The sequence below is a fragment of the Rhincodon typus genome, chromosome 43 (assembly GCF_021869965.1).
Source record: "Rhincodon typus isolate 14 chromosome 43, sRhiTyp1.1, whole genome shotgun sequence".
NCBI classification, from domain to species: domain Eukaryota; kingdom Metazoa; phylum Chordata; class Chondrichthyes; order Orectolobiformes; family Rhincodontidae; genus Rhincodon; species Rhincodon typus.
The window spans coordinates 4,384,936-4,407,083 of NC_063374.1; the positions used below are offsets into that span (position 1 = coordinate 4,384,936).

General features: G+C 47.0%; 2 protein-coding genes across 4 annotated transcripts in view; one reads left to right on the forward strand and one right to left on the reverse strand.

Moving 5' to 3' along the window:
• Window positions 1-10,520, forward strand: part of snx15 (sorting nexin 15) — a 19,917-nt gene extending 9,397 nt beyond the window's left edge. For 2 of the 3 annotated variants that reach the window (XM_048619779.1, XM_048619780.1), the window contains 5 exons: window positions 361-595; window positions 1,386-1,541; window positions 3,947-4,225; window positions 8,495-8,619; window positions 9,131-10,520. In XM_048619779.1, the coding sequence (XP_048475736.1) occupies window positions 361-595; window positions 1,386-1,541; window positions 3,947-4,225; window positions 8,495-8,619; window positions 9,131-9,133 (798 nt within the window). In that variant the 3' untranslated portion in view covers window positions 9,134-10,520. The remainder of the gene's footprint in view (window positions 1-360; window positions 596-1,385; window positions 1,542-3,946; window positions 4,226-8,494; window positions 8,620-9,130) is intronic. The other variant, XM_048619781.1, reaches the window with a different exon arrangement.
• A 3,655-nt stretch (window positions 10,521-14,175) lies between these two features.
• naaladl1 (N-acetylated alpha-linked acidic dipeptidase like 1) overlaps window positions 14,176-22,148 on the reverse strand; it is a 41,639-nt gene continuing 33,666 nt past the window's right edge. The window contains exons 15-19 of the mRNA XM_048619782.1: window positions 21,807-21,888; window positions 20,820-20,993; window positions 18,769-18,856; window positions 17,048-17,140; window positions 14,176-14,431 (exon numbers count right to left, since the gene is read on the reverse strand). Coding sequence (XP_048475739.1) covers window positions 14,260-14,431; window positions 17,048-17,140; window positions 18,769-18,856; window positions 20,820-20,993; window positions 21,807-21,888 — 609 coding nt within the window. The 3' untranslated portion in view covers window positions 14,176-14,259. The remainder of the gene's footprint in view (window positions 14,432-17,047; window positions 17,141-18,768; window positions 18,857-20,819; window positions 20,994-21,806; window positions 21,889-22,148) is intronic.

Consider the following 22,148-nt stretch of genomic DNA (forward strand, 5'->3'; position numbering starts at 1 on the left):
GAGGGAAGGGGATGGGGTAAGGTTGAGGGGGATGAGGTGAGGGAAGGATTTGGGGTAAGGTTGAAGGGGCTGAGGTGAGAGACGGTGTTGGGGTAAGGTTGAGTTGATGAGCTGAGGGAAGCGGTTAGGGTAAGGTTGAGGGGGATGTGGTAAGGTTGAGGGGGATGAGGTGAGGGAAGGGGTTGGGGTAGGGTTGAGGGGGATGAGGTGAGGTAATGGAGCAAGTTTGAGGCGGGTTCAATGAGGGAAGGGGGTGAGAGTGGGTGCACTGATGTGAGGGAGGGAGCTTTGCAAGCTGCGAGTGTGGCCGGTGCAGTGATCCTCACTGTCTGTCTGTCTGTCTGTCTCCTCTTTGTCCAGGATGGTGAGGTTTCCCGGCCTCTCGAACTCGGTGCTCCTCAGGACCCCTGCAGCCTGCCTGCCCCACTCATTCCCCTGCCCTCGGAAGAGGGTCGGACCCCGGGATGTTTTTCCAGCCAATCACTAGAGTGCAGGCGATCTTCGCAGCCCCTGACCAGGAGTGAGAGGGAGGTAGGAGAGATGGCAGCCAAGCCAGAGCCCCTCAGTGCGGCACGACAGATACACCACAGTCAGGGTAACTGCTTCCCCATTGTGACGGGGCCTTGTGTTTCACTGGGGTACGGTGGAATTGTGGGGAGAGTGTGATGGGACTAGGGAAGGATTTGCATGTGTATCTGTGTGGGCTCAATGAGGTGCGAGAATGTGTGGCAATAGGGAAGAGGGTGTCAGTGGGATCGATGCAGGGGAAAGGTGTGTAGATGATGGGGACAGGGAGTGGAGTGTGACTGGCATCAAGGGGAGGGAGGAATGGGTATGAGTGATGCTATTCTCAGATTACTGTCCCACTTTTCCCAATATAATTTCTCCTGGTTTTCTATATTGTCAGATTACTCTCTCATTTTTTTCCTGATATAAATTCTCCCAGTCTCCTGTATTGTCACATACACCCTCACTTTTCCCATTCTAAATTCTCCCGGCTTCCTATTGTTAGATTACTGTCTCTCTTTTCCCGATATGAATTCTCCCAACTTCTTGTCTGGTCAGGTTAATCTCTTGCCATTTCCGTTTTAAACTTTCCCAGTTTCCTGTATTCTCACTTTTCCCAGTATGAATTTCCCAGCTTCCTGTGCAGTCTGATTACTGTCCCATTTTTCCTGATACAAATTCCGCAGCTTTCTGTACAGTCAGATTACCCTCTCACTTTTCCCAGTATGAATTTTCCTGGTAGCTGCAGTGAAGGTGATTCAGACTAAGCACTCCTGTGCTTGCAGCCCGTGTCCTGCATTAGTGTGCTTCCCTGTGGAAATGGGGAGAGCCCTCCTGTTGAGTTTGTCTGGGTCCTAAAGACGGCTCTTGTGTTGCAGACGAACCTGAACCTGATCACCAGCAAGTCGCGGAGGCGAGTTCCCCACTCGACTCGGACACCGAGGACAAACACGAGGGGAACCGACAGCGGCCTGGCTCCCCCCTCTCCAACCACGAGCTGGCAATGTTTGACCCCTGTGCTAAGGATGGTGTGGGTGAGTTCAGGCCATTCTGGGACTAATCAGCCGAGAATCGAGAGCGCCTCTTGCGACGAGTCGGTTTTCAGCAACTCTTGAGGGGCCAGGCCTCCCCTGTCAGCTCGGATGGCCGTGAAAGGGAATAGGAACCGCAGGGTCACAGCAACAACCAAGACAGGCCTGGGTTTGACCAAACTTCACATTTCCATTTAGCCACAGGTCACCAGGATATCACTGGACTTTGAAACTGCCAGGGCATGTACGTGGCATAGGTACAGAGTAAAGCTTCTGTACGCTGTCCCCCATCAGACACACTCAGGACAGGGACAGGACGGGGTTAGATACAGAGTAAAGCTCCCTCTACACTGTCCCCCATCAGACACTCTCAGGACAGGGACAGCACAGGGTTAGATACAGAGTAAAGCTTCCTCTACACTGTGCCATTTGTGGTTCCACCATTTCCTGAGGTGATTGGTGTGCCTGTATAAGTGGGGTATATTTGAAGAGTTGCAGTTCATGAACACAATTCCAATAAAGGACCAGTGACAATATCTGCCTGGAGCTGGGAATTCTGTGATGTGTCTTTGCAGGTTCCCTTGTCTTCGAAGGTTCGGGTCAGGAGCTCCGTGGGTGATCAGACATTCTCTGCTGCATATCCCCCAGGAACTTCCCCTTTCCACAATCCTGCCCCCTGATGGCGGGGTTGGTGACTGCAGCATTGGATCCTCTGAACCTCCCCTTTCCTGGGCTGTCTGCTGAGGTTTGAGTGTTTCGGCTGGGGCCGTCGCAGGTCCTGCTAATACAGTCGGAGCGGTAAGCTCAGTCTTTGTACACGGCCGAGTAACCGTGACTGTGCCAGAACGCCCAGCCCCTGAGCTCCTCTTGTGGCCTCTCTGTTCAAGTGCCTAGTCCATTAGAACTTGTTCATAGTATGAAAACAAAATGTCGGGGTTTGCTGGAAACCTGAAATTGACACGGAAATTAAACTCCACTGGCCTGGCAGCCTCTGAGAGAGAGTGTTCACGGGATACGTCAGTGCTGGATCTTTCCTCCAAACTGGGAAATTGTCGTCGGTTTTGAATGAGGGGCATTAAAACAAAAGTGAAGGTCTGGGATAGATTGGCAGGCAAGAGAGATTGTGTCAAAGATGCATATGCCAAAGAGATTGGTAATTGGGCAAGCAAAAGAAGGAATTGTATACTTCATGGTAAGGTCCTGGGGAGAGTTGCTGAACAGAGACCTTGGAGTGCAGCTTCATAGTTCCTTGAAAGTGGAGTCACAGATAGACAGGGTGGTGAAGAAGGCATTTGGTACACTTGCTTTTATTGGTCAGTGCATTGAGTTTCGGAGTTGGAATGTCATGTTATGGCTGTACAGGACATTGGTGACGCCAGTATTGGAATACTGCGTTCAATTCTGGTCTCCCTGCTATAGGAAAAGATGTTGTGAAACTTGAAAGGGTTCAGAAAAGATTCAGAAGGATGTTGCCGAGATTGGCGGGTTTGAGCTATAAGGAGAGGCTGAACAGGTTGGGGCTATTTTCCCTGGAGCGTCGGAGGCTGAGGGGTGACCTTATAAAGGTTTATAAAAACATGAGGGACATAGATAGGGTGAATAGCCAAGGTTTTTTTTCCCCAGGGTAGGGGACTCCAAAACTGGAGGGCATAGGTTTAAGGAGAGAGAGGTAAAATATAAAAGGGACCTTTTCATGCAGAGGATGGTGCATGTGTAGAATGAGCTGCCAGAGGAAGTGGTGGATGCTGGTACAATTACAACAGTTAAAAGGCATCTGGATGGGTGTATGAATAGCAAGGGTCTAGTGAGATGTGGGCCAAATACTGGCAAATGGGACTAGATTAATTCAGGTATCTGGTCGGCATGGAATAGTTGGACCAAAGGTCAGTTTTCATGCTGTACAGATCTATGGTTCTTTGAATGGATGAGTCCAGATGAGATATGAATGGCAGGGTAGTAGCTGTCCCAGATTTAAAATAAACAAAGAAGTAAGATAAAACTCAACCAGCAGAAAAGAACAAATTTTGACAAAGTGGAGGCAAGATGCAAAATGGTTAAGTCCCCGAGTCTGTCGAATGAGGAGGTGAGCAATTTGAAACGTTGCTCACCGAGTTTGCAGAGAGCTTCATTGGAACGAGGGAGCAGGGCAGGGAGTTACAGTAGCAGGTGAGAGAGCGCTCAGGGTCATGCCTGGGAACTGAGCGGAGGTATTCAGCAAAGTGGTCGCCCAGTCGTTCCGAGGCAGAGACACAAAAACAGTGGCACAGATGAAAAGAAATACAAGTAACTCGCGGCTTCACCTGGGCGTCAGCGTGTGAAGCCTTGGACAGTGACAGCCCAGAGGGGACAGGGGCTAGTCTCCACTCGATGAATGAGTAGCGTTCTCAAATGAGCTGTTTGTGTTGCAGACTCTCTGCCTGACCTGAACCAGTGGAGCAGCCTCACAGCACTGGGCGACGAACAGCCCAAAGACCTAGAGAGGAGACTGCTGCAGCTCAGAGTGCAGCCAGAGGACCAGTTTCTTCCCCCCGCGACCCCACACTCAGACGGTCTCGACAGTGCTGAATATCTGACTGCAGCGGCCAAGTGTATCAAAGAGGCCCTGGCAAGGGAAGCCAGCCAGGAGTATGCAGCGGCGTTCAGTTGCTATCGCAATGGGGTGGACATTCTGCTGAAAGGAGTGCAAGGTGGGTGGGTGACAGGGCCCAGAGAGAAGGTGGAGGGGGCTGTCAGCGTGTCTCTCCCAGTCCTGAAACCTCCTGAGTCTCTATATCGACACTCTCCGATTTCCCCCCTAAACCTGCCCCCCCCACCCAGAGCCCAGAGTGATCGAGTGCACTGGATTTCAGGGCCAGGTGCCAGGTTTGGAGCTTATGTCCAAGTGAAAGGAGATAGTGACCCTGGTGGTATCCCATTACGTTAATAACGAGTGGGCACAACTCAAAGGCAGAGGTACTGCAGCCCTATTACAGGCCGGTCTGCCGGACCTCCACAGGAGGGACATGAACAAGATCCAAGGCAGCAGTGAAATGCAAGGGAATAAAGCAGAAACTCCGAGAAACTGGAGGGTCTCAGCAGGTCGGGCGGCATCTGTGGGGAGAAACTGAGTTAATATTTCGGGTCCAGTGACCCTTCTTCAGAACTCGGGTGAAATGGAGGGCTGTCTACTTGAAAAATAACCTTGTCCTTCTTTAGGTTTTTATTCGATGTGAGATCACTGGCTGGGCCCAGTATTTATTGCCCCGTCCCTAGTTGCCCCTTGAGAAGGTGGTGGGGAGCTGCCTTCTTGAACCACTGCAGTCCATGTGCTGTAGATTGACTCTCAATGCCCTTAGGGAAGGAGTTCCAGGATTTTGACCCAGTGACAGTGAAGCAATGTTGATATATTTCCAAATCAGAATGGTGAGTGTCTTGGGGGGTGGGGGGGGTGGTGGTCTTGCAAGGGGGTGGTGTTCCCATGTATCTGTTGCCCTCCTCTTTCTAGAGGATAGAGGTTGTGGGTTTGGGAGGTGCTGTCTAAGGTTCTTGGGTGAGTTGCTGCAGTGCATCTTGTAGATGGTACACACTGCTGCTACAGTGTGTTAGTATTGGAGGGAGTGGGATGCTTGTGGATGTGGTGCCAGTCAAGTGGGCTGCTTTGTCCTGGATGGTGTCAAGCTTCTTGTGTTTTTGGAGCTGCCCCCATCCAGGGGGCAAGTGGGGAGAATTCCCTCACACTCATGTAGATGGTGGAGTCAGGAGGCTCCCCATGGCTTTGGGGAGTCAGGAGATGAGTTACTTGCTGCAGTATTCCCAGCTCCTGAGCTGTTCCTGTAGCCACTGCATTTATATGGCTCATCCAGTTCAGTTTCAGGTCAGTGATAGTTCTTGCGATAAATGGCATGTAATAAATGACTAAAGGAATGGAAACAGGAGAGTCCGATGAGAGCTGAGTTAACGTAAGGGAGATTAAGGGGTCCTTCAGAAGTCTACATCAGGAGTACTCAATTGTTGTCATGTGAGACAGTCAAAAACAAATTATATCTGGTATACTTGCTATGTACAAAACCAGTTACAACTTTTGTAAAAGCTCCTGTTCCCTATGCTCCCACAGCCCACTATTAAAAAGAATTTATGAATGTAAATGCGCAATTGTACAAACCAGAGGACCATCAGTATCAATGGTCCATTCTGCTGGCTTCATCAGATTAGTGCTCAGTTAGTCCCTTGTTCCCATGTTCTTTCTCCCATTCCAGGGTGAATAGCCAAGGTCTTTTCCCCAGGGCAGGGAAGTCCAAAACTAGAAAGCATAAGTTTAAGGTGAGAGGGGAAAGATTTAAAAAGGACCTAAGAGGCAACTTTTTCACACAGAGGGTGGTGGGTGTATGGAATGAGCTGCCAGAGGAAGTGGTGGAGGCTGGTACAATTACAGCATTTAAAAGGCATCTGGATGGGTATATGAATAGGAAGGGCTTAGAGGGATAGGGGCCAAATGCTGGCAAATGGGACTAGATTAATTTAGGATATCTGGTTGGCATGGACGAGTTGGGTTGAAGAATCTGTTTCCGCAATTTTTTGACACTAAATATTTATCTAATTCTTTTTTGAAAGTTCTGGTTGAATCTTCTCCCTCCACCCTTTCTCTCTCTCGCTCTGTTCCCCCCAGACCCCTCTGTTCCAGCTTTCCAACTATCCTGGGAGGGGAATGTGACACAGGTCTGTGTGTATGTTGCTGTGTGAAGTCAAATTGATGGTTGAATGTGCAGTGTGTATGTTTTTGGTGGATCAGTAAATTGGCTGGGTGTGTAGGTTCACTGCCTGCACTTGTCCACTTCTGTTAGTGCCTTGGACTGTCTGCTGTAGAGCAGTGTAACCACTTGTCCAATCTCAGAAAGATTACTGTACAGGAGGAGACCACTCAGCCCTTTGTGCCTGTGCCAGCTCTCTGAATTTGCAGTGGATTAAGTCATGTTCCTGCCTCTCCTCGCTTCTCCCAGTGATCATCCACTCTTCCTGTATGGATATTAATCCCAATTTCGTCCTGAAAGTCTCGATCAGACCTGCTTCCCCCACGCTCTCAGGCAGTGCATTCCCAATCCGAGCTCCTTCTGCCCCTTCCAATGCTGTTTTAACCAATAAATCTGTGCCCCTTCATTCTCAGTCCTTCCGTCAATGGGAACAGTTTCTCCCTCTCCACTCTGCCCAGAGCCCTCGTGGTTTAGAACACCTCAATCAAATCTCCTGTCGACCTTCTTTCTCTCCTCCCAGGATACTGAATAGTTTATTAACCGCGCTCTCAGCCTGTCCTAGCACCTTCAACACCCTCAGTACATGTACCCCCAGGTCCCTCTGCCCTGACTCCCTCTCTTTAGAGTCATTATTTTATGGTGTCACTGCATCCTTCCTAACAAAATTAATCGTTTCACCGTGTTGGTCTGACTGTCGACACTTCGCAATGTGTTAAACCTTGCAGCGAAACCATTGGGCGTTAGTGTTCGAGCAGGGAATTGTGTTGCGTGGTTTGAGTGTGCCTCCTATCCATCGGCCAGGATGGTCTGAGGACAGGGATACCCCATCACGTATGAGCTAACATGGGTCTGTAGATGGTATGGGTGGGACTGGCACAATGGCCACTTGAAGTGACGCTGCCTGTTGTGCCAGGGCAAAAGCAGGGTTAGCATTCTAGGATCAAATGGGCCGAAGGGCATTATCAATCAGTACCTGTCTTAGGGTCATAGATACAGACCCATACAGCACAGAAACAGACCCTTCGGTCCAACCAGTCCATGCCAGCCGTAATCCTGAGCTAACCTAGTCCCACCTGCCTGTGCCCGGCCCATATCCCTCCGAAGGTTTCTTCATCATGAACTTATCCAAATGTCTTTTAAACATTATAACTGTACCCGCATCCCCACCACTGTCTCTGGAAATTCATTCCACACACGAACCATTTTGTAACAAAATTATCCCTCATGTCTTTTTTAAATCTTTCTTCTCACCTTAATAACATGTCCCCTAGTCTTGAAATCCCCCACCTTAGGGAAAAGACACCCGCCATTCACCTTATCTATGCCCCTCATGATTTTACAAAACCTCTATAGTCGCCCCTCAACCTCCTACGCTCTTGTGAAAAGAGTCCCACCCTATCCAGCCTCTCCTTATAACTCAAACCCTCCATTCCCAGCAACATCTTGGTAAATCTCTTCTGAACCCTCTCCAGCTTAATATTATCCTTCCTATAACCAGGTGACTACAACTGGACTCAATACTCCAGAAGAGGCCTCACCAATGTCCTGTACAACCTCGACATAACTTCCCAAATCTACTCTTTCAATGGTCTGAGCAATGAAGGCAAACATGCTAAACTCCTCCTTAACCACTCTGTCTACCTGTGACACAAACTTCAAAGAATCATGTACCCTTGTTCTCACTGTTCTACGATACTATCCAGGACCTAACCATTAATTGTATAAGTCCTGCCCTTGTTTGTTTTACCAACATGTAATACCTTGCATTTATCATCTGCCACTCCTCAGCCCATTGACCCAACTGATCAAGATTTCTTTGTAATCTTAGATAACCTTCTTCACTCTCCACAATACCACCAATCTTGGTGCCACCCGCAAACATATTGACCATGCTTTCTATATTCTCATCTAAATCATTTATATAAATGACAAGCAAGAGTGGACCCATCACCGAAACCCGACAGAACACCTCTGGTCACAGGCCTCCAGTCTGAAAAACAACCCTCCAGCACCACCCTCTGTCCGCTGCTGTTAAGCCAATTTTGTATCCAATTGGAAATCTCACCCTGAATCCCAAACTTTAACTAATTAATCTACTAATGCAGAACCTTATGAAAGGTTTTACTAAAATCCAAGTAAAGGACCTCCTCAAAAAACTCAATGAAGTTTGTGAGACATGATTTCCCTCACACAAAACCATGCTGACTACCCCTAATCTTGTGTTGCTAGGTGACCTGAATTCGGAAAGGCGAGATGCAGTGAAGAAGAAGATGGCGGAGTATTTGAAACACGCGGAAGCCATTTTCACTGAGCACCTAACGGGCTGTGTATCAGAGGATGTTGCTCCCACCTCGGTAAGCATCACTTGGAGAGGGTCAGCAGGGGACTGGAGAGTCCTGTCCCTGTCCTGGGGAGTGTTTGATGGGGGGACAGTGCAGAGGAAGATTTACTCTGTGTCTAACCCCGTGCTGTCCCTGTCCTGGGAGTGTTTGATGGGGGACAGTGTAGAGGGAGCTTTACTCTGTATCTATGCCACGTACGTGCCCTGGCAGTTTTAAAGTCCAGTAATATCCTGGTGACCTGTGGTTAAATGGAGATGTGAAGTTTGGTCAAACCCAGGCCTGTCAAAGCTTTACTCTGTATCTAACCCTGTGCTGGGAGTGTTTGATGGGGGACATTGTAGAGGGAGCTTTACTCTGTATTTAACCCCGTGCTGTCCCTGTCCTGGGGAGTGTTTGCTGGGGGCACAGTGTGGAGGGAGCTTTACTCTGTATCTAACCCCGTGCTGAGAGAGTGTTTGATGTGAGGAGAGGGTAGTTTTCTGTGATGCCTGATTCCTTGCCAATGCTCTGTTTCTCTTTCCAGTGACTCAGAAGGATGTGAGTGGAGCAGCATCATGGAGAATATCCTGTGGCCACCTGCCAATCAAATATCTGATGGCTGGGTGAAGAGAGGTTTATCCCCTGGACGTCCATTTGTGCCTGAGAAGGTCGATGAAGGCTTTTACCAAATCCCTCGCCAATCAGGTTGCTTGCTGTTGAGAGACAGGTTAAAACCCCCAGCTCGATGGAGAGGCTGGAGACATGCTGCTCCAACCCCCACCCCTGATGGTGAGATCAGGGTTCTCCACCCTCACCATCCCCACCCCTACCCCACCATCCCCACCCCTACCCCAATGTTGGGACGTGTCAGTGAACAGAGGGCCCTCGCTGTTGTGAATGAGTCTCGGGGGAAGTGTGGTTTGTATTGTGAGACGTTGGATTGTCTCCGAGATGAAATCGGCCAGTCTTCATTGCCAAAGCTAACGAAAGCATCGCCTTCCTAAATTTCTCCACATTGTTCACTGAAAAATTGCCTTCTATGGTAGTAACTGCTGTTTCGAAGTGAACACGCCTTTGCGATGCTTCCCACAGATGACCCCACTGTAAGACAGTTCATCAGCTTTTAGTGACCATAACAAAACAACAAATGTTTTCCCCTGGGCCCTGCTGCTTCCCACCTAACTCTGACCCAAAGTGCCACATTTTTTATATCCACTGAGATGGCGGTTTGCAGCATCTCACCTAGAAGTTGGCATCTCCGACGGTGCCGCGCTGACCCTCCGACAGTGCCGCGCTCCCTCGGCGCTGACCCTCCGACAGTGCGGCGCTCCCTCAGCGCTGACCGGCTGACAGTGCAGCACTGTCTGAGCACTGACCATCTCTGCTTGCCAGTTCTTTTCTCTTTCTGTCACTCACTTTCAGTTTCTGTCTGTACTTCAGTCCTGACCTCCCCTCTCTCCCTCGGTCACTGTCAGCCTCTCTCTTGGTCCTGCCTTTCTCGTTCTCCCTCTGTACCTCTGAAAGTGGTCATTGAAAATTGATGGTATGGACACAATGCATTTGGAGTCCCTGTGACCTTAATGTATTGGTCACAGAACCATTCACATTTTCAGCTGAGCCGTTTCATAAACTATACAGTCTGTTTGCCTCAGCTCCAGCTTGCTGTGAATGGTGAGCACTCCCTCTGTTCAGTGATCCTGTGTTTTCGATTTTCCCGGGAATATCTAACATTGTTCCCTCTCTTACAGTCTCCCTGATGTGGTCATCAGTCAGTCCCTCACACACCCTCTGTAGATTATCTGTCCTTCCCCACAGCCACCTCCTTGCATTTCTGTGCCTTAAATGTTCACGTTTCCCACTAGGCTAATTATTTTGTGATCCTGTACATTCTAAGCACTTGGTTTGACTCCAAGTAAAGTTACTCTGAATGCTGAGGCTTGTCGATTCTGTTCTGTATAACATTTTACACTTCTGTCTGCATCATTCTGACTCCGAGACTCACTCAATCCCACTCTGAATGGTAGGGATTGGCCAGGAGTCGTCTGCATTTATTGCCCATCCCTAATTGCCCCTTATAAAGGTGATGAGCTGCCTCCTTGAACCATCATAGTCTATTGGTGTAGGTGTGCCTACAGTGCTTTCGGGGAAGGAATTACGGGATTTTGACCCAGCTTATGGAACAGCAGTGTATTTCCAAGTCAGGATGGTGAGTGGCTCAGAGGGGAATTTGTAATGGGTGGTATTCCCATATATCTGCTGCCCTTGTCTGTCTTGGAGGTAGAGGTTGTGGATATGGAACCCACAGCCCATGAGTGAATAAAGAGTCATGACACTGACACAGTGAATCTACAGAGGGATAGAGATGGGTTAAATGAGAGGGCAGAAAGTTGGCAGGTGGAATATAATGTGGTGAAATGTGGCAGGAATATGGCACCATGGCAGGAAAAATAGAGTGGGTGAATATTACTTAAATGAGAAAGACTGCAGAATGCAATGGAACAGAAGGATTGTGATCCATGAATCACAAAAACGTTACATCCAAATTCAGAGTTAATAGCAAAGGAAATGAAATTATTTCAAAAGAAAGGGAGTATAGAAATTAGGGTGGTTTTGTTAAAACTATATGAGGTACTAGTGAGACCACAGCTGGAATACTTTTCACCCTTTATCTGATACCAGTTATGGAGGGACTCTCTTATGAGGAGAGGTTGAGCAGATAGGGTGTGCACTCATCAAGACAGAGAAGAATGAGAGCCAGTGTGATTGAAACGTACAAGATTCTTTGGGGACTTGACACAGTAGAAGCAGAAAAGTTGTTTCTGCTTGTGGGAGAGTCTCGCACCAGAATAAGGGGTTGCACATTTTAAACAGAGGTGAAGAGGAATTTCTTCTGTCAGAGGGTGAATCTGAGGAATTCTTTCTCTATAGTGGGCTGTAGAGGCTGGATCATTAAATATATCCAAGGCTGAGATGGACAGCTTATTAATCAAGAAAGGAATCAAGAGTCATGAGAAATAGGCAGGAAAGTGAAGTTGAGGATTATCAGATCAGCCATGATCTCAATGAATGGCAGAGCAGACTCAAAGGGCTGAATGGCCTGCTTCTACTCCTATGTCCTATGGTCTTATGGGTCGAGTCCAGTTTATTTTCTGGTCAATGGAACATCAGTGAACATCCCCACTTCTGACCTTATGGAGGGAATGTCACTGATGAAGCAGCTGAAGATGGTTGGGTCGAAGGCACTACCTTGAGGAACTCCTGAAGAGATTCCAGTTTTCCTAGGGCTCTGTGATGCCACACTCGGTCGAATGCGGCCTTGATGTCAAGCGCTGTCATTTTTATCTCACCTCTGGATTTCAGCTCTTTTGTCCATGTTTGAAGCCAGGCTGTAATGAGATCAGGAACTGAGTGGTCCTGGTGGAACCCAAACTGGGCGTCACTGAGCTGGTGTCGCTTGACAGCACTGTAGAGGACACATTTCATCACGTTACAGACTATTGAGAGTAGAATCATGGGGCCAGGTCGGGGTTGTCCTGCACTTTGTGTGCAGGATGTATCTGGGCAATTGTCCAAATTGCTGAGTAGATGCCAGTGTTGTAACTGTAACTGTATCGGAAGAGCTTGGCTAGGGAAGCAGCAAGTTCTAGAGCACAAGTCCTCAGTACTTTTGGCAGAATGTTTCAACCATTTCTTGATATCAAATGCAAATGAATCCATATTGCTGGGGACCTCAGGAGGCTGAGATGGGTTATCCATCTGACACTCTGGCTAAAGATGAATGCCTTGTTTCTCGCACTGTGCTGAGATCCCCATCATTGAGGATGGGGTTATTTGTGAAGCCTGCTCCAAGTGAGTTTAATTGTCCACCACCATTTATGACTATATATGGGAAGGCAACAGAGGTTAGATTTGATCTGTTGGTTGTGAGGTCACTTAGCACAACTGTAGCATAATCTCCTTCCTGTTGTATTCAAGACTGTTTGTGATAAATGAGAATATATCTTCAGTTCCTTCATCCAAGTCATTCGTATGATTGTAATTGCTGCCAAGTGCCAATCGCTGCAGCATGCTTGTTACATTGTTTGTGCCCACTTCCTGCTTCCTGTCAGCCAGCTAATCTTCTTTCCATGTAAACATATTGCCCATGAACTTATATTTTGTTCACTTTTCTACAGGGAAATAGTTACTTAATTGAAACATATAACATCCCGAGGGGTCTTGACTAGATGGATGTGGAGAGGATATATCCTCTTGTGAGGATCTACAGTGAGGGGCTACCCATTTAAGACTAGAGATGAGCATGAGTTATTTTAATGGCAGGGTTGATAAGCGGTAAAAGGTTTTCGGGAGATAGGCTGGAATGTGGAGTAATCAGATCAACCATGATCTTAATCAATGGCAGAGTAGACACAATGGAACTGAGTGGCCTCCTTCTCATAATTCATTTGAGTGTCTGCGATGATCTTTGATGTCTAGATGGAATTTAATAAGGTGCAACATCAAAGTATAGTACACCTACCATTTCCCCTTTAACCACAAGATGTCACTCCTTCAAAAAAACTCTTAATAAACCTGTTCAACATGATTTCTCTCACAAAACCATGTTGACTCTGCCCAATTACTAAAACTTTTCCAAGTGCCCTGCTACAACCTTTTACAGAACAGCTTCCAAATCTCATTATGACAGATGATAAGCTAACTGCGGTGTAGTTTCCTGCTTTCTGTCTCCCTCCCTTGCTGAGTAAAGGAGTTACTTCCGTTGTTTTCCAATCCAATGAAACCTTCCCCCAAATCTGCGAAACCTTTGGAAAATGAAAACCATCACATCAGCTATCTCACTGGCCTTTTCTTTTAAGACTTTTGAATGACATCCCTCAGGACCTGGCTATTCTGTACCGTGTTCCTCCTCTCTCCCTTCCATTTCCTGATTTACAGCTATTTCTGGGATGTTATTTGTAGTGAAGACTGATGCAAAATACCTGCTCCATTCACCTGCCACCTCCTTATTTTCCTTTACTGGTTTCCCAGACTAATTTCCAATATGACCACTTAGTTAAACCTTTTCTTTGTCCAGTACCTATAGAAACTCTTACTGTCTATTCTTAATATTTCTAGCTAGCTTTCTCTCATACTCATTGTTTTCCTTCTTATGAATCTTTCAAATAATCTTTGCATTTTTAAAAATATTCCGTCCAATCCTGTGACCTGCTGCCCATCTTTGTGTAGTTACATGCTTTTTCTTTAAGTTTGCTACCAGTTCTAACTTGTTTACTTCATTTCGGGTGTGCCTGATATTGCTTCTGGCATGCTCTCCTGTACCTTACTGAACCCACTGTATCAGGTGAGTTCTCTGAAACAGCAAGCAAACCACTCAGTTGTATTAAAATGCTACAGAAAAGTCAAATGAAAAGAAACTGGACAAACCACCCAGCATCATCCTAGGTTGTGGTGGGGTCATTATGAGGGAGAGGTCAATGCAGGGCAATAAGTTAGTGTGGAGTGATAGGTTAGCACAGTGCACCACATTTTTGAGGGGGAGAGAATGTGTTAAGATGAAACTACAAACACCAGAAAACCATATAACTCATCATCTTTTTATTGTGGTTTCTTGGTTTGAATGAGAGATTGCCTGGAGATCTGTTGGCTCCTCTCAGTGATACCCTGATCTTCCCGCTAGATCACAGCCTCCAGGGTCGAAGCTGCACTCTCCAGTGTGTAGGTAACTATCGTCAGGTGCTTCCGAACACCATCCCAGGCATTTCCCTTGGCCATGGCCTGCTGGTAAGCATCGGCTAGTCCTGGAAATGTTTCCACATCTGAATTCTTTGATGCATAGATAACGTGTCTGCAGAAGAAATAAGTGAAACTTACTGTTGTAGGAACAGGCAGAATGATCACTGGACAGAGTGTAACACGGTGTAGAGAGGATGTAATGGGACAGAAAGAGTGAAGGACTGAGAGACAGAGACAGACCACAGAAAGGTTGGACTGAGCAAGTGTCGAGGATACTCGGGGACAGCAAGACTGAGGAGCAGACACAGAAAAAGAGAGACAGGGAAAGGGGGAGATAGTGCGAGGAAGATTCAGTTTGAGTTTGAGAAACATAGATTGGAACCTATTGTGCTAAACTTTAAATTGGGGTAATTACAAAGGAATGAGGACAGAGTTAGCTGGAGGGGATTGGGAAAGAAGTTGAGCAAAAAAGACAAATTTGATTTATTATTGTCACGTACCTAAGTACAGTGAAAAGTTTTGTTTTGTGTGGGTACAGGCAGATTATAACATACAAAAATCAAAGGGTGATTGAGTAGAACGGGGAATACAAAGTTATGGAATTGAGGTTTAAAAGTGCAGAACGATTGTAAGAAATGTGAGAATAGATCCACTGTAGAAAGCTCGCAAAGAGACATTTAAGGAAATAGTTCATGGCTCACAAGAAAATTGTATCCCAGTGAGGAAGAACGATTCTAGGAAGGGGATAAATGGCAATGGTTGACCAAAGAATTAAGGACAATATCAAATGGAAAGATTAAGAATTACAATGTGGCATAAACTAGTGATAGCTAGTGGATTGGGAAAGTTTTAAAAACCAATAAAAAATGTCCAAAAAGAAATTTAAAAGGGATAAAATATGTTTGATAGTAAACTAGCAAAAAGAAGATCAAAACGACAGTAAGAGCTTCTTTAAATATATGAAAAGGGAATGAGAAGCCAAAGTGAACTTAGTCGCTCGGAGAATGAAACTAGGGAAATAATGGGGAACCAGGAAATGGCAGAAGAGTTGAATAAACATTTTGTATCAGTCTTCATAGTAGGAGATAATATTAACAATCCAAGGAGTAAGAGGTAGAGGAAATTACAACAATAATTATCACTAAATAAGTAGTAGGGAAAATAACGGGGCTGAAGACCGATAGGTCCCCTGGAACTGATGGGAGACATTCTAGGATTTTAAAGGTAACGGTAACAGTGATTGCACTGGTAATGATCTTCCAGGAATCCTTAGATTCTAGAACAGTCCCAGGGGACTGGAAAATTGCCAATGTAGCATCTTTATTTAAAAACGAGGGGACAAATAAAAGGTATCTATAGGCCATAGAATCCCTACAGTGTGGAAGCATTCAGCCCATCAAGCCCACACTGATCCTCTGCTGAGCATCCCACCCAGACCCACCCTATCCACGTAATCCCGCATCTCCTATGGCTAACGCACCTAGCCTGCACATCCCTGAAGACTATGGGCAATTTTAGTATGGCCAATCTTGCACATCTTTGGACTGTGGGAGGAAAGCGGAGCACCCAGAGGAAACCAACACAGACACGGAGAATGTGCAAACTCCACACAGACAGCCTAGTTAGGCCAGTTAGCTTAACATTTGTAATAGCAGAGCATTTAGAAATGCATAATATGATCAGGCAGAATCAGCATGGCTTCACAAAAGGGAAAGACATGCCTGAGAAACGTATTAGAAATATTTGAGAAGGTAGCAAGCAGGACAGAGAAAGGGGAAGTAGTGAATGTAGTCATAGCGGTGTCAAATCATAGTGTTAGTGCTGGGGGTAGGAGTTGCAATCAGACACAGATATAATTATTTCAATAAATCCTGATGCTGACTCACTCTCTCACATGGTGGCAGTGGTGACCAGCCCCAGGGAATCAGAGATGGGCTACAAGAGCCTGAAGTGAAGTTGGCAATGGCAAACTACAAGGACAGCCCAGTGATCTGAATCCAGAGGTTTGGGGGGAAAATGCCAAAGGACGTTTCAAATAGTCACTTGCTCTTAAAGGTTACGGAGATGGAAACCAGCAAGCAGGTCGTTTGTTCACTTGAATCCGGAACTTCAGGTAAAAGCACAGAGAAAGAGAGAAGATCTGGAGAGACAGATTCGAGAGAGGGAGTGAGAGAGAGCGTCACAGAAAGAGAGAGAAAATCAAGGGAGTCACAGAGAGAGAGAAAGAAAGAGAGGGAGACAGTGTCACACAGAGGCTAAGCAAGAGACATGGTCACATAGTGAGAGTCAGCATCAGAGAGAGCAAGAAAGAGAGAGAGCGCATCACGCAGAGACAGAAAAAGTCACAGAGAAAGTATAGCACAAAGGGGAGTCACGGGGTAAGAGAGAAACTAGTCACAGTAAGGGAGAGGGAGAAACAGCCACAGAAAAGGACAGCCAGAAAAAGTGTCCCACGCAGAGGGAGAAGGAGCAGACTTACCGAGAGTACAGGGAGCTGAGGGAGCAGGAGGCAGACTTACCGAGGGTACAGGGAGGTGAGGGAGCAGGAGGCAGACTTACCGAGGGTATGGGGGTGCCGAGGGTATGGGGGTGACCAGCAGGAGGCAGACTTACCGAGAGTACAGGGAGGTGAGGGAGAAGGAGGCAGACTTACCGAGGGTAAGGGGGTGACCAGCAGGAGGCAGACTTACCGACAATACAGGGAGTGACCAGCAGGAGGCAGACTTACCGATAGTACAGCTTGTCAGGAAAGGCAACTGGATCGAGGAACGATCGCTCAAGGAGCATCAGCTGATCATTGACCATGCGCAGCGTCAGAGGGCTGGGTCAGAGGGAGAGAAGATGCCATCACTGAGGTGGAAAAGCAATATAAATTGTATTTGTCTAGTGCCTTCCACATGTCCCATCCTGATTTACAGCTAATTAAGAGCCTTTCATGGTGCAATCCTTATTGATCTGCCGCGTAGGCACAGTTGTGATGGAGATAATCAATTTTCACAGAGCTAGGTCCCACAATAACAATGTGATATTGAGCCAGATCATTGTTTTCAGTCAACAAGATTGAGGGGCAATATTCCCCCTGTCTTGCCCGCCCCATAAATCTTCTATGAAAATAATGCCTGTGTGAAGTTGCAGCTTTCTCCTGACAGACACCTCTATTCATTGTAATTTCATTACGATTGACCATCTGGCACAACCTGAAGTTGTGTATTCAAGTCTATGACCTGGGACTTCCTCCCATGATCTTCAGATTGGAGAGCTGAGAGTGGCCCACATTTTCTCATACCAGGTAAAGCAGCGTGCATGCATGCAGAGTCATAGACATGTACAGCACTGAAACAGACCCTTCAGCCCAACTCATCTGTGCTGACCACATATCCTAAATAAATCTACTCCCATTTGTCAGCATTTGGCCCATGTCCCTCTAGGGGGATATAGCCTAGTGGTATTATCACTGGACTGTTAATTCAGAGACCCAGATAATGTTCTGGGGACCCAGGTTCAAATCCTGCCACAGCAGATGGTGGAATTTAAATTCAATAAAATATCTGGAATTAAGAGTCTAATGATGACCATAAATCCATTGTCAATTGTTGAGGAAAAACCCATCTGCTTCACCAATGCCCTTTAGGGAAGGAAACTGCCATCCTTACCTGGGCTGGCCTACATGTGACTCCAGACCCACAGCAATGTGGTTGACTCATAACTGCCCTCTGAGCAATTCAGGATGGGCAATAAATGCTGCCTAGCCAGCAATGCCCTCATCCCATGAACAAATAAAGAGAAAACCCTTCCTATTCATATGTCCATCCAGCTGCCTTTTAAATGTTGTAATTGTACCAGCCTCCACCACTTCCTCAGGCAGCTCATTCTATACACACACCATCCTCTGTGTCAAATAGTTGCCCCTCAGGTCCCTTTTAAATCTTTCCCCTCTTAAAATTATACCCCCTAATTTTGGAGTCCCCCACCCCAGGGAAAAGACCTTGGCTATTCACCCTATCCGTGCCCCTTGTGATTTTATAAACCTCTATAAGGTCACCCCTCAGCCTCCAATGCTCCAGGGAAAATAGCCCCAGTCTATTCAGCCTCTCCCTGTAGCTCAAGCCCTCCAACCCCAGCAACATCCTTGTAGATCTTTTCTGAACCCTTTCAAGTTTCATAACATCCTTCTTATAGCAGGAAGACCAAGACATAGTTTAAAAGGAATCAAAGGGAATAGGGAGAAAGTGAGAACAGGGAACTCAGTTGGATGATCAGCGTGGTCATATTGAATGGAAAAGTAGGCTTGAAGGGTTGAATGGCCTACTCTTGTTCCTATTTTCATCATTGCCTGCTCACCCTATCCCCTTGGTTTGACACCAACTGCTGGGCCTTGTTCTGGCCTAGTTGGGTTCCGAGGTCAGGCATAAATAAGGATCTCAAGGTCAAAGGGCAGAGGACACCCACCTCACTTGCAGATCCCTCAGCTCAGATATTCGAGTGTGAAGACCCTCAGCAGCTTCTTTTAGCTTCGTTACGGCAGAACGCAGAGGATCTAGAAAACAGAAAAAGTTGTGAAATGTGTGGTCTGAGGTTAGTATTATGCCCCGACTAGCCAACAGGCTAGAGGATCTTTCAGCCTGTTTGAATGACAGTGAAAGCTTCAGAGTGGACTATGGCACCTTGGTACAGAAAGCCAGTCAAGCTGGGGGGTGGGGGGAGCGAAAAGGAACTTTGTGTGCAAAGACTGCATCTTTTTTTTGGACTGCAGAGAAGGTGGTATCTACGGTCACGATCGGAATCAGAAATGTTGGGCTTCAGCTGTGGTGATAATGGTAGGCCCGGATTGGTATTCCTGGAATGGACTGTGATCCGGGGGCATTGGTGGGCCCACAGCCTGTTGTGAAGACCACCTCTACTCCCCCCATCATTGATGTCATGTGGATCACATGAAGGGTGGATAGATGAACTCTGTTTTACTTAAATTTAAGTTTTATATCTTAATTTCAGTCTTGTATATTAAAATCTTCTAAGTCAAAATGGCTACAAGAGCACTGGTGATATATTGCATTTTTCACTATTTACTTGTTAAATATAAGTGACAATAAATCATTCAATTCGATTTGACAAAGGGACTGAAGGTATGGCTGGTACTAAGGCCTGAATGTGGACTGTAGTCCATTAGCCTTCCTGCTCCTCTGATGCTGCTTGGCCTGCTGTGTTCATCCAGCTCTACACCTTGTTATCTGAAGGTATGGCTGCCAAATTTGCTAATGACACAAAGACAGCTAGGAAAGTTAATTATGAACAGGACGTAAGGGGACAACACAGAGATATAGATGAATTATGTGAGTGGGCAAAGATTTAGCACATGGGGTACAAAGTTGGAAAATGTGCAATTGTTCACTTTGGTAGGAAGAGTAAAAAGAAGCATGTTATCTAAATGGTGAGAGGTTGCAGAGCTCTGAGATGCAGAGGGACCTGGTATCTTAACACATGGATCCACAAAAGGTTAGTTTGCAGGTACAACAAGTAATCAGGAAAGCTAACAGAATGCGATCATTCATTGTGAATTGAATAGAATACAAAAGTAGAAAGGTTATGGTTATTGTAGTGTTATAGAGAGGTCAGCCAATGAGTTCCCTGATTAGGGCTGTTAACCTGATCCAATCAGGGAGCCCTGGCTGACAGATATAAACAGGAGTGTCAGAGGTTCTGCTCACTCTGAGAGCTGGCTCTGAGGGAGCTGGATCAGTGTCAAGGACTCTCTACGTGTAAATAAAGGGTGACTTGGTGATGGGATACTGGCCTCTGTGGAGTTATTTGAGTTATGGTATTATACAGGGCACTTGTGAGATTGCATCTGGAGTACTGTGTACAGCTCTTCAGTTCAGAGGTTTACCAGACTAATCTCTGGACTGAGCAGTTGTCTTATGAGGAAAGGCTAAGCAGGCTGGGCTTGTATCCACTGGAGCTATAAAGAATAAGACATGACATAATAGAAACATATATGATCCTGAGGGGTCTTGACTGGGTGAATGTGAAGAGGGCATTTCCTCTTGTAGAAGAATCTAGAACTAGTGGTCACCCTTTCAAAATAAGGGGTTGCCCATTTAAACCAAGTGAGGAAAATGTCTTCCTTGCAGAGGGTTGAGAGTCTTTGTAACTCTCTTCCTCAAGAGGCAGAGGAAGCAGTGCCTTTCAAGGCACAGAGAGAGAGATTTGTGATAAGCAATGGGGGAGGTGGGGGTGTGGAAGGTTATTTGGAGTGAACAGGAATGTGGAGATCTCCTGATCTCACTGAGTAATGGAGCAGGCTGAAGGGGCCAAGTGGCCAACTTCAGCTCCTCACTGTTACATTTGTGTGTCCCAACATCAGAGTCACATCCCATGATCATCACAAGTGAGTGATCAGCTGGGCTCTGCCTTCGTGAGCATGTCAGGGTGTGGGGCCAGGGGGTAGCTGGAGAGATGACTCTGTGGCCATTCGATAGCTGTCCCCTCGTGCTGATACTAACCCAGGGAGATTCTTTGCTTCAGGAGTTCTGGACCGAAGTCCCTCTCTGCTGTGTTGTAGAGCTGGTCAATGGCCTCGCTGTAGTCTCTGATATTGAAAGGGAGGATGAGGCTGTCAGCCAGACGCATCAATACGTTGCCTGCTGTCCTGCCGACTGTCTGGTGGCTGGTGAAACCTGAAGTGAGGAAAAGTAAGAGGATGAGTCTGGGCAGTGAGGGGGGAGTGGGGCAATGTTTGGGAGCAAGACATGCTGCCAGCAGACTGAACTCCCCAGGAAGCATGGCTGAGAGTAATAGGCCGGTTTTCGACCAGAGACTGTGCCTTAGCTCCACAGTGCCTGCTGGCCCCATTAGAAAGGCAAACTCTGTATACGATTGCTGTTACCACACTGTCATTACTCACCCCTCAGGGGAAGATATGTACAGTGCACAGCTTCGAGGCCACAGATTGCTTTCAAGGGGAGCACTGGTTGGCAGAAAATGTCTCGCTTTTGTATATCTCCATTCGACACTTAAATACTGACCCTGCCACAGTGTAGTACCCCCTCAGCACTGACCCTCCCACGGTGCCTGCTCCTCAGCACTGACCCTCCAACAGTGCGGCGCTCCCTCAGCACTGACCCTCCGACAAGGCGGTGCTCTCTCAGCACTGACCCCCTGACAGTGCCCACTCCCTCAGTACTGACCCTCCGACAGTGTGGCACTCCCTCAGTACTGACCCTCTGAAGTGCGGCACTCCTTCAGTAACCCCCCCCCCCCAAACAGTGCAGCACACCCTCAGCACTGACCATCCGACAGTGCGGCACTCCCTCAGCACTGACCCTCCGACAGTGACCCTCCGACAGTGCCCCACTTTCCGTCCTATAATGTTTCTGTGACAGTAAATAGCTAGGCTGGGATGCACACAAAGTTCCCCCAACTGCTTGTTGACCCTGCTCTGAGCTATTGAACGTAGGGGTGGATTCTGCACCAGGACAGGTCATACACACCTGGGTCAATGAAACGAGAGGCATAATCGAAAGTATCATAGGCTGTGTGGTAAGCAGGGTAGATTCGAGCATTTGTTTTTGTCTGTTGTGGGGACAGAGAGAGCAGAATTTAGTGAAATTTACTGCAGCATGTAGAAACAGCCATTGCAAAAAGACACGCACACACCAACATATAGACACACCTACAACAAAATATTTCCACAATGTCAATAACGCAGAAATACTCCCAGATACAAAATGCAGATACACCCACAATAACATACATCCACAATAACACAGACATACACGTTCCCCAGCACTCAGAACACATCCACAAAACAGACACACATGCACACCCCAACA